This window comes from Copadichromis virginalis, linkage group LG12 (genome assembly GCF_057382275.1).
Source record: "Copadichromis virginalis isolate Kocher_CV1m ecotype Utaka linkage group LG12, C_Virginalis_male_GT1.1, whole genome shotgun sequence".
In the NCBI taxonomy this organism is placed as follows: Eukaryota; Metazoa; Chordata; class Actinopteri; order Cichliformes; family Cichlidae; genus Copadichromis; species Copadichromis virginalis.
The window spans coordinates 14426749-14439142 of NC_140629.1; the positions used below are offsets into that span (position 1 = coordinate 14426749).

General features: G+C 44.6%; 1 protein-coding gene across 1 annotated transcript in view; it reads left to right on the forward strand.

Moving 5' to 3' along the window:
• The first annotated feature begins 1361 nt into the window (after positions 1 to 1361).
• hmcn2 (hemicentin 2) overlaps positions 1362 to 12394 on the forward strand; it is a 46474-nt gene continuing 35441 nt past the window's right edge. The window contains exons 1-13 of the mRNA XM_085474845.1: positions 1362 to 1797; positions 3373 to 3443; positions 3839 to 3997; positions 4534 to 4656; positions 8005 to 8176; positions 8291 to 8397; positions 8484 to 8604; positions 8698 to 8961; positions 9058 to 9202; positions 9629 to 9750; positions 9926 to 10198; positions 10636 to 10777; positions 11108 to 11235. Of these exons, the coding sequence (XP_085330971.1) occupies positions 1539 to 1797; positions 3373 to 3443; positions 3839 to 3997; positions 4534 to 4656; positions 8005 to 8176; positions 8291 to 8397; positions 8484 to 8604; positions 8698 to 8961; positions 9058 to 9202; positions 9629 to 9750; positions 9926 to 10198; positions 10636 to 10777; positions 11108 to 11235 (2086 nt within the window). The 5' untranslated portion in view covers positions 1362 to 1538. The remainder of the gene's footprint in view (positions 1798 to 3372; positions 3444 to 3838; positions 3998 to 4533; positions 4657 to 8004; positions 8177 to 8290; positions 8398 to 8483; positions 8605 to 8697; positions 8962 to 9057; positions 9203 to 9628; positions 9751 to 9925; positions 10199 to 10635; positions 10778 to 11107; positions 11236 to 12394) is intronic.

Consider the following 12394-nt stretch of genomic DNA (forward strand, 5'->3'; position numbering starts at 1 on the left):
ATATATATATATATATATATATATATATATATATATATATATATATATATAAAAAAAATATTATTTTTTTTTTAACAGCTTTTAATAACTTTAAGGGGCTGCTTTGTAGAATGACTGTTGCTCATGTGTTTATTTGCAATATTTTAAACTTTACGAATCTTAATCAACTCTCAAGAAGTAACTCAAGTTTGCACAGACCCTGATGTTTTGTGATTCAAATGTAATTTATTATGATTCCAGTTTTGCACTGCTGTACCACTGTTAAGGGAAGGTGTCATGTCAAGCTTTAGTGCCTGTAATGCTTTATAACACAGAATCTAACATGCCAGCTTGCTCTGTGGTATAAGCCTGCACTGTGTAGTTATGTGATGAACAATGAAGTGCATAAAACTCTGACGTCTTGGCATTGATGGGTTTAATGGGTGGGGCTCGTGTCTTTTAAAGTTGCTGGGCTCTCCGGGCCTGCTCAGACCTGCTTTCTTTCTTCTCCTGTCTCTTATCCCCCCCCCCCCTTTCATGAAGGACAGATGCAGGTGTATTCAAGAGGAGGAAGGGTCTGGGGCCTTGACCTGAAACTGTTTCTTTACGGGGTTTTTTTTTATTCAGCATAAGTTTCAAATGTAGCATGTGTAACTTAAGTACAGTAAAACATGAGTGTGTTTTCATGTGAATAATCAGTTTCTTAAAAGAAATGTTCTGCTTTTATGCAGCTTACTTTGGAATTAGCTGACATATTTGCGTTTGTAAGATCTGGGAGTGGGTGGTGGCTTCCTCTGTGAGGTCTGATCACATTAAAAACGATATATCATAGCTGGGCACCAAGTCCACGAGGATAACATTTTTAATGATCAATAACATTTCATCCACATCAGCAGAAAAGAAAAGAAGCACAGTGACATTGCTCTTCATTCATATGTCAAGGAGATATTTGTCAGCGTGGGCTATGTATAAAATTAGGTTGGTGTCAGCTGAATATAAACTATGGCTATTTATAAAAACCAGGCTGTTACTGAGACAATGTTCTCGACACGTCCAAAATACAGACGCCAGGCCCCGCTGGTAACAGGGGAAAGCTGTTAAAAAGTGCGTCTCCAGGGGCCCACCGCCATTGTAGAGAAAAATAAACTGACGGGAAATGTTGAATAGGGTTAAAGAAGCCTGGAAGTCACAGTGGGGTCGAGTTACACACACACACACTTTCACACAAACACACGAAGGAAAGGAGAAAAAAACAGGTTGGGTCCCGGGAACTTTTTAATACCCATCTCCGCCCCCGTTTGGAGCGTCAGAGCACCAGCTCTCCTGGGGCCAGTCCACATGCTCCTCCAAACTTTACGCACGGATGTACTCCCGTGGAAGTATTCAGCACTGGATTTTGAAGTGTTTCAGCTGAGCCGCGTTGTTCTAAATCTACTAGAAGCAGTGCCAGAGTCATTTGGGCGGCTTCGAAATCAAAACTTTTTAAAACTTTGTGATCCTTTTTTTTTTTAATATATGACTCGCCTTATTCCAAAAGACAGATGCAGTAAATTTGGAAAATGGCCGGTGCCTTATTAAAGTGCTTAGTCTTGGCGCTCTCAGTATGCGCGCACAGACTTTTGGCAGACCCCCGCGTTGAGACGGGTGATGAATCCGATGACAGCGCCTCGACCCTGGCCTTTGTGTTCGATGTTACCGGCTCCATGTACGACGATCTGAAACAGGTGATAGAGGGCGCCTCACGGATCCTGGAGAAGACGCTCAGCCGGAGGACCAGACCCATTAAAAACTTTGTCCTGGTCCCCTTCCACGACCCAGGTACTTTTTCTACCTTTAACACAAGTTTGTTCTTTAACTAAAGAGCCACAACTTAAGAAACTTTTTTTTCGTGAAAGTGGATGTATGGAATGCGTATGTTTGTTAATTCATGAATATGATTATAATTTATTGGAGCATTGACTTCAAAGGAAAAGACTTTCTTGAATTACTACAAAGAGAGCGTGGTATTTTTATAGTTTCCGCGCCTTGCACTGATTTACTATTTATATCTGCCATTTACACACTTATACTTGCAACGCATCTCAGAACGTGTAGCAGAGTGTGCTGCTGCATAGCGGCTTCAGTGGAAGCCCACTTGTAGAGAGAAGTGAAACTGATGCAAGACGTCAAGCAGGGGAGGATATGCGAGCTCACAGTGGGTCTTGGGGACAGGTAAGGCTCTTCATCCCAGCCCAGCATCTTCCTTTCTATACGGGAAAGCTACAGCTTGAAAATAAGAGTGCTCCAATGGGGGGAGGGTGTTTGTGCGCTGATGGGAAGCATATGCTGTCTGCTTGTGTGTGTAATTACCCCAATCGCCACCCCACACTCACCCCACCCTACTCCTGCCTCTCCTCCCTCTTCTGCCTCGCAGCCCCCCCCCCACTGGCCACCGGGGGGGGGGGGGGGGGGGGGGAGTTGTGGGGGTTGCCTACCCTAACGCCACACATTTTGTCTGTGTTTAATGCGCCTATGCCCTTGGGGACCTTGTAAACTTCCAAGATCCCAGAGAAGCCCTCTGTGGCTGACGAAGAGGCGTGACAGCGCCGTCGGTGTTTCCTCTCAGGCACTCTTGAGAGGTCGACAAGCACTTGAAAGCAGCTGGAGAAAACACCGAGAATGAATTAGAAATGTCATGGCCCTGACACATGTCTGCAAACTCTGTATCATTAGTCTCACAAAGATACTTCAAAATTATATTTGACAGTTGGAATAAAGAGCAATGACACACCAAAATCATGAGGTATACAAGACTGGATGAGGGTCTTTTTCTGTAATAACTGTGATGAAGTGCTCGTGTTTATGGAGGGCAGCAACACAATGCATTCCCTCTGCACTGGTTAATGTTTACTGTTCTGTAGTTTGGCCCCAGAAGACATCCAAATAAGTGTCAGGCCCTGACAGGCTTTTATCCATCATCCTTGGGTCTGGAAAATGATTATTCCGTCATCGTGCAAACTGTCGCCAGATTTTTAGTGATTTGTGTAAAACAAAATGTTACGCTGTAATTTTGTCAGCACGGCCTCTCTTGTGCCCTGTGATGTGTGATTGATATTCATGTGGTGCACAACGGCTGTGGGGCATCATTCTGGCCTTGATAAAATGTGCTTTGGCTTAATAGGGTTTTTGATGCTGTGTGCTTTTCCTCTGCTCATAAGGGCAAAGCTGCTAAGAGGAAACAAACAAACGCTCTCCCTTCTAAAAATTCCAGACCATAGGCGTTTTGTGGTTGCAATGATTATCCTGTTCTGTATAGGCATACACTCTTCAGAAATCAGAACAGAACCGGCTGACTGGGTTTGATTTTCTTCACAGAAAGGTTTTTTTTCCTGATGTATATTTTTAATCTGACAGATATCGGCCCCGTGTCCATCACCACCGACCCAAAGAAGTTCCAGCAGGATCTGCAAGAGCTGTTTGTCCAGGTTCAGACACAGATTACATAAATTAATAATTTTGTACGAATGAAACCTTTAGATTATGGTGAACAGTATGTGGATTGCCAGCCCCTAAAACTGTAATCATGATAAGCAGCACATCTGTTGAATGTTAAGAACCCCAGATTGTACTGAATTGAACAGTTATTCAAATGTTTACTCATATAAGGCACATCGTTTATGGGACCGGTTCTTTCTTCTTTCAAAAGTAAATTAGTGCTGCTTTTATGGGTAGTGATTTAAACGTATTTAAGAAACATTTGATGTGTCTCTCCACAAAATGGATGTGGTCAACAACACGATATCTGAATGAACATTTAAAAAATATAAATATATGATTTTTTTTTCTGGAGTTTTTAAGCAAATGTGATTCTATCACACAGGGTGGAGGCGACTGCCCTGAAATGAGTATCGGAGCCATAAAGAAAGCACTGGAGGTTTCCCTGCCTGGATCCTTTATCTATGTGTTTACTGATGCCAGGGCCAAAGACTACCGCCTGAAGAGAGATGTTCTGCAACTGGTGCAACTCCGTCAATCACAGGTACAAGGCAGGGAATTTAAACAGGCCTCTTATACATCAGGACAAAACTGATACATACTTAATCAGTCCAATGTGTGCTCTTTATTCAATGTCAAACATCCGATAGATGCAGGCTTCTCTTTGATCAAATCTATGGTATGTAAACTGATTAAAAGAAAATAAAAACATGCCCACAAGCATCTCATTTGTATTCACTGGTGCTGAATACTCCCATAATGATCAAGATGCCATTTAACTGATGTTATCTGGAACACAGTTGAACCTACAAACACGAGCCCCATCCCACACTGTCTTTAGAGCCTCTGCATTTATTGCACGCTGTCACAAAAGGGATACAACAGCAATGCTGTAAAAAAGAAAAACCATCTGCATTCCAAAGAAGTTCCCGGGATCAGCTGAGTGCAGGAAAGTTGCTCATCTCAGCCCCTACATGATGCATGACAATGAGCATTTGGAGCAAAGTGAAAGCGACTCAGCAGAAAGCAAACACTCAACAAATGTAATCCTCTTAACTCCTCTGTCCTCTTCGTTCCCAGGTAGTATTTGTGTTGACCGGGGACTGTGGAGACCGCTCTCAGCCTGGTTACAGGGCGTACGAGGAGATCGCCGCCACCTCCTCTGGGCAAATCTTTCACTTGGATAAGCAGCAGGTCAACGAGGTGAGAGCAACGCAGAGTAACCGTGCGCTCTGACGACTGGCCACCGAACCCCCATTAAGCCCTCACACATAATGAATTAGCCCCTAAATTGGAACTCTCTAGTGTATTTGAATATGAAAGGGGTGATATTTTCTAATAACAGAGGAGAGCAGGAGCAGAACAACATCAACTCCCATTTGACCCACCGATAATAGATGATAATGAGGAATTCATTTAGCCTAATCAAATGATTCCAGTGCTGATATTAAACTTCCTGGTCATACGATACGGGCCGGTGGTTCCTTTATATCGGAAGCAGCATGTAACAGGAGCTGAGTCTCAGAAGCCAAAGACAGCGGGGCTCACTTCCCAAGCAGACGTAAAAGAAGCCAGAGTTTCCTCTGGAAGAGACACTGGTATCCTACATGTCAACACAGGAGATGGCTGGGCAGCGCTGAGCTGGAGCCAACAGCTCTGCACACTGGTGGCCCACTGAACCTCTGAACTCAGATGTGTTTGTGTGGGTCTTTGTGTGTGTGGGGGGGTCTGTTTCCTGTCAAGTCATGCTTGCATATAGCTAGACATACAATGCCTGTGTGTGTGTGTGTGTGGCAGCTCGTTTCATTATCACTCCATAATCCTACCAGCTGTTTAAGGAGTGCTTAAAAGTCATTTTACTGTTGTCGTATTAAGGGAACAGGGGACCAAATGTAGTCTAGACCTTATACCTCAACACCAGATGGCTTTGTGCTAATGTAGCCCTATTATTTTGAACATAGTCTTTGTGTACATTTTCATATAAACAGGCTTTTTTTCCCCTCTTGGATTTACGCTGTCTGTCAGTCGCTTCTCTTTTTTTAACCTGTATGATTTTTTTTTAGCTCCTGGGTGGCATGCTTTTACCAAATTAATGCAAATCCTTTAATCCCTTAAAAATCCTCAGAAGTAGTACAAATCTAACCAAATATTCACCATTAATAGTAGTTTAATAATGTGCAGCCAAATGAAATATACAGTGTCTTTTTGTGGTCTCCAGGGGGGCCAGCGCAGAGAAAACAGACTGCTTATTTTACTCTCTAATCCCAGGATGTGATCTTTCATGGTTTCGCTTCTTCCAACACAGCTGCCCAGTGGAATTGGCTCCAGGTCCTCGCACAACAGTTTATTGTCAGCTCTGTGTAACACGCTCTTTACGCGCTTTAAATTTTAATTGGTTATGATAAGTGAGTGAAAATGGTAACACAGAACACAGGCAATGAGAACCGCTGTCTTTAAAGTGTTGAACATTTAAAAATATCTGCGTTCTTAAGTGCCCTAAAGTGCTGAAGAACAATGAGGAATGTGATGTTTTACTGGGTGATGTGATGTTCGCTCAGAGAAAGACCTGAGATTTATTAGTTTTGTGTTTCTAGTTGGTGCATACATGGATAACTCGAGCACCTTGATGAGTTGTTTATAAGATTAGCCTCGGGGTCTTTTCTGATTATGGGTGCTGCAGCGAGTTAAGGGAAATGGCAATGGTAATGGTTGCCAGGCATAAAATCTAGGTACCTTTTACCCACAGTCCGGCTAAACAAAAGCACTGCTTATCCTGTAGCTGAGCCTCTCTATGTGGAAACTCCCACTCAGAAGGAGCAGGGGATCTGTCTGGGTCTCGTTTACTTTAATAACCTTGATTTGGAGCGGGCCATCTTCATGCAAATATCCGGTAAATGCTGTGTTTATACCTGCGTAAAGACAGAGCTGACCTCTAGCCCGCTGGGAGGTCTGGAGGCAAGCTGTTCTACCTTACAGTGGCGCGGTCACGCATTTTCTTCTTCAGGTAATGTACCTGAATCGATGTGGGGAATACACCATCACCCCAGCTTTAGGTAACACTTCTTCTCTGCCCCATCTGTCATGCTTCTATGAATAGCAGCAGGGGGTCTTTCCTGTTACAGCCCTGTAAGCCTGATCATCTGAGACACGCTGGATGAGGTTTCACGGGGACTTAAGGTCCTTTGCATTCCCAGTGGTAGAGCCAGGGAGAGGCTACGGCGCTCGGCTCTTCTAGACCCTGCAGGCCAGCCCAGACAGGGAACTGGCCCCACCTCTGGGCTCTTCTTCTCTTTCATCTGAGGTCCGAGGGCAGAGAAATGCCCACTCCTCTTTGCTCTACCGCATAAGACACAGACATAGATGTGGGTCACTTCTAAGCAGTTTCCTGCTCTGACTGTGACGACTGCACACGTGGCAGACATTACAGCTGTTTCCAGTTGTAAAATGGCAAGAGGAACCAGCTGCTGTCAGGACCTTGCAGACCCGATAGAGGAGAAGTCGAGGGCTGATAATTAAATTATCAAAGGCTTTCCCTGTTTCATTTTTACGTCTGTGTTGTAAAACGTGTTGGTGTTGGCCTCATCTCTGAAGGGCCTGCCGAGGAAATGTTTTCATTTGGCTTCATTACAGGCACAGTTAAACCGTGATGCCTCTCAATACGAGGTGAAAACAAATATTAGACAGCAGCTGCTTGTTAAGCGTTTGGAAGATGGACGACATTTAGTTTGCTGTGACCGCTGAAATAGGACTCTGTGAAAAGTCAGTGGGCTTTTGCTGTGCTTCTGTTTTGATTTGAGTGAAAACAAAAGAGAAACTGCATTTTTAATCAGTACCTCGCTGATGATTACACCCAGAGGGTCAAGCACCTGTCAAAGCTGAAATCCTGTAACATCACAGATTCCTGTGGAGAGCTGCTGAGGGAAATTAAAGTCTAAGTAATGACTGTTTTTACCATCATGTACAATCAGCTTGTTCAACCTTTCTGTAATCTTTGCTCAAAGTGGTGGAATGACTAAGAAGAGAGTCACTGTCTGACCTCATCAGACTTCTTCAGCTTAAACCTTTCAGCAGAAAAGTGTGAAATGCCTGCCTGATTCAGTTTAATGCTTAGGTTTAATTCAAAACCACGGCCGTTCCCACAACCCGATCCACCGCTTCCGCTTTGTCTTCTGAGGAACAAGCTTTATGATTAATAAAACCTGCGCCGCTGCAGCGGGACTGCTGCCTGACAGGCTTCCACTGTGAGAGACACTTTTTCTGGGAATACGTGCTTGAAAGTGCAGAAAACTGTATGTTATCAGTTTGACAGCTGAGCTGCTTCACTTTTCCTTTGTTTAGGCAAAATCCGTCTCATGAATAGTTTTGTGATGAAAGAATAGTCCGAAAGACGAAGAACAGGGAAAAGCAAGGGCTTTGTGGGGGCTTTCGGAGTTAAGGCCAGTGTCCCTCTCCTGCCTTTTGAAGTTTACCTCTCTGACAGTTTGATTAATGCACTCAGGAATATCTTGCTTGGTTGTGCTCCTGCAAATGCTGTGTTTTGCCTCCTGCCAGGTTTTAAAGTGGGTAGAGGAAACAGTTCAGGCCATGAAGGTCCACCTTCTGTCCTCCAATCATGACAGTGCCCAGGAAAACAACTGGGAAGTTCCCTTTGACCCAAGCCTCAGAGAGGTCACGGTGTCACTCAGTGGACCAGCACCAGAAATCGAGCTCAGCGATCCTTTGGGTAACTTATTCCTGCTTTTCCTATTTATTCTTATCTACTCCTAGCATTATCAGTGCTTTTAAAGAAAGTCATGTTTTTCTTTGAAATAACATCTGTTATGTTTCCTTTTCCAAGGTCGGGCAGTTGGTGTAGAGGAGGGCCTTAAAGAACTCTTGAATATTCCCAACTCAGCTCGTGTGATAAACCTCAAGTTTCCTAGACCCGGTGCCTGGAAACTGAAGGTATTTATTTTGGTGAATAAATCACAAATGTGTTTTGTCTGACTTTTTTATGATGCTGAATTCACTTCACACGTTTCACTCTAAAGATAAGCTGTAGTGGGCGTCACACTCTGAGGGTCACAGGAGTCAGCAGTCTCGACTTCCGCGCAGGCTTCTCCAGCGTACCTGTTACAGAGTTCAACCACACGAGAGAGAGGCCGATAAAAGGTGTCTGGCATGTGTCTGTTAGCTCTTTGCCTTTTATTTGACCGAGACCATGTGCAGAAAATTACCTCATGCCGATCTTCCTTTGTCCTTCAGGGCTCCCATCCCATGTTTTACTGAAATGCACCGGCCTGAAGCCTCCAGGTCATCTGAGCCATGTGGAGCTTGTGTCAGGCTCAGGCCGCTCCTTGCGAACGATCCCTGTACCGCTGCCCTCTGACCTTGGAAAACAAGGCCTGTGGAGTCTCCCGGAATTCCGCACCCCTTCCCAGAGCTTCTTCATCAAGGTAACGGGCAAAGACGAAGAGGGCTACCGCTTCCAGAGGCTGTCCAGCGTCTCCTACACCAACATCATTCCAGGCAAGGCATCCCTCTTCACCAAAGCCACACTGCAGTGTCTCCCATACCTCATCAATCTCTTTATAGCCTTTAACCTTTGTTTCCTCCCTTGTGCAGATGCTCCAGCTGTGAGCATGTCGACTGTAGTGAAGGGCGTTTATATGCAGCCAGCTGTGATTGGCTGCTCTGTAAAGAGTGACATTCCCTACAGACTAAGATTCACCAGAAGTGGAATTACACTGGGAAGCGAGAGGTTCTTTCAGTGAGTCTCTTCTCTATTTGCTCAGCACTCCATAACATTTGGCTCGCCTTCCTTCCGATTCCCTCAGATCCCCGAAGCTTCGCGCGCCTATTACCTCATTTAAAAGCATTAATTAAGTCACTCCCTAATCTTACCAGTGGGCACGCCTGTAAAGCATTAGTGCTGCCTCACTCTTGCATTTTATTGGTTCATCTGTCAACAAGTGGATATATACACAGTTGATTTTCTAAACATCACATACTCAATTTAACAAAGCAACTATTTTGTCTTGGTGTTGACTCTCTGGCTTGAATTACTTTCATGAAGTGCAGCTGACTTTTGATGAAAATTATTTCCAGTGCGTGGATGTGCCAAAGAGCCACTGGGTGTGACATGAAATAAGAGGAATATGTGCTGGCCAATAAACCAAACGTGTCTTTGCTTCAGGTATTCTGCCGTTGCATCATGGGAAATTCCGAAGGCATCAGCCGAGGACGAAGGCCCGTATGAGTGTATGGCGCAGAGCAGCGCAGGGCAGGGGTGGGCTGTAACACAGTTAACTGTTAGAGGTATGTCCCACAACAACAATGCAAGCGCACACTCCCCTTCAGTTGGACGTGGGTGCGTTCCAGCCATTTAGATACAAACCTCTGCTTTATCGTTTAGACATAAACTAGATAGAAAGCATGTCTGCACAAATATTTGTTTTAAACATTGTCTGCACTCATGTTTCCACTAAAACAGATCCTCCTCCGGTCTTGAAGCCCCCAGAGAATGTGACATCTTCTGTGGGAGGCGTGGCTGTGCTGTCCTGTCAGGTGGAGGGAAACATGCGCCACAATTTGACCTGGCATCGAGGGGGCTATGCTATCCAGGCACGGGCAGGGAGGGTGAAGCTGCTGCCCAACTCTTACCTGCAGATCAGCGCTGTGCGGGCTCAGGATGCTGGGGAGTACCGCTGCGTGGCAACCAACCCCTACGGAGACAGCAGAATCGCCGTGTGGCTCCACGTCCCAGGTATGATAGCCCAATACCCTGCGGCTCATCTGCTTAAACATTTAACGCGGCAGGGCTTAACGGATCCTCGCGGGCCCCCGTCATCTGTTTTCCATTATTGCCTCGACCTCCTTGCAATCAGATTAAGCCACTTCCTTTTCTCATCAGCAAAGACTTATGCGTGTTGAAAAGTGTGGCGTCTACTGAGGGAATGCACTCAGATATTTGCAATGACTTCAACAAACAGGCAAATAAATATGTCTTCAAGAATATCCTGTAGTTATGAAGTCAGACATGGAGTGTTTTTGTAATTGCTTTGCAGCCCACAGCATCAAGTTTGCTCTTGTTAAGCTTGTGATAGCTATAAATGACATCATGCAGCCTGTGACAAGGCCCTGAGTCATCGTCTGCTTTTTATTTTTTTTACATTTTTTGCCTTCCTTTGATTTCAACTGCAGAGGCTCCTTCTGTGGTAGTGCACCCGCAGTCCCTGGCTTTCTCCCAAGGCGATGAGATCCGCCTGGTCTGCTCGGCGTCCGGCTCCCCCCCTCCCCGGCTCTTCTGGAGCCAAGGCAACGTGTTCCTAACTAATCGGCCGAGGTAAGAGGGGAACTCTCAGCCCACTCGGCACCTCTGGCACAAAGGACTCAGAGAGTCATTACATTCCACTTGACCTACATGCGCCATCGCCTCATCTTGTTTGCATCGCTTTGGAAATTTACATCTACTCATGTCAACCCTTTTTTTTCCCCCCAAACCACAAGTATTTTATATGTCAGCAGTGAAATATACATTCGCACACACACAAATTTCTCCCGTGACACCAAACAGCAGCATAAAGATTCAGAGAGATGGATCTCTGTTTTACATCTGCGCTTGTAATCAACAAAAGTATCAACAAACATGAATCCTGTCCACTGTATGCTACAGGTTCAGTCTGAACCAGCATGGAGTTCTAACCATTAAAGGGGCCCTCCCAGAGGATGCTGGGAACTACACATGTCTGGCAAGCAACGAGGCTGGGACTGCCTCTCAGTCTGTGTCACTTAGTTATGCGGGTAAGTCAACACATCCCGACAGATGTCTGGTTGAGGATGCCAGCGCGAAGATATATTGTTGCTGGAATTAGCCTTTCGTCATTCGGAGTTGTTAAAGTTTCTGTTCTGAATAATTGCTTCTCTTCTGACTTCATTTTTAACTTCCAGTGACACGAAGCATTTTTGCCCGTGTTGACTGTTTTTAAGGCGCATTTCTTTTAATGATATCCAGCAGGATAGAGCAGAGTATACAGCAAGCGAACATGGCCACATACAGCTCTGTCTCACACGACGTGATGTTTCTCTCCTTGTTTGGTGAGCGCTGACAGTTGTGGGCCTGAAGTTTCACTCACGGCTGTCAGTTAGTGCTTGACAGAAACCGTAACACTGATGGATTATGGCAGCATTTTCCTGGGGCTTGCTGGTATTATACGCACTTGTCTCTGAATGTCATTTTTAACAACACTGATCTGTCAAATCAGGGAAAACCTTATAACACAGTAGATCATCTCATCCTTTCAGCTCAGCTGCCTGGGTCTAAAGTATAAGCATCATTTTTACATTCACATCAGGGTTTTTCTCATGCCCTTGCTGGTATAAACAAACAGCACATTACTGTTCACGTACAGTAGCGCTGCATGAAAGACCGGTGCATTGCTATAAACTAAAAAAAGGGGGGCCTAACATAAGGCCCGGGGGGCAGAATTGGCCCAGCAAAAACTCCAATCCGGCCCACTAGATGTCTTTAGAAAATGTGAAGGAGAGCATAAATTTTGGACTTTAAACTGTAAGCTTGTCCTACTGATAGACCTCCAAAACAGCCATTCATACTAAACCAAAGTAATGCAGAAATAGAATTTGCAATTAAACAATTAAATAAATGAATAAAATAGAACAACAAAAATGCCCCACTTTAAAACCACAGGAGAATCTGGCCCACGAACTATCAGTACTTCTGTAACTTTACACATTTATTTGTTACAGTTTAAGTCCACAGAGTCATGCTGACAAATTTCTTTATTTTACTATAGCAGCGTTTCTTTATCACGTGGAAAAACTGAGACGCACCTTTGAAATTCCACTTCTTTTTCTTACATTGAGATATCGCAGGGTTTAAATGTGCAGTTAAACTCCTTTGCACCGATAGAAAGGGGATTTTCACTGGTCCGTTTAAAATCAA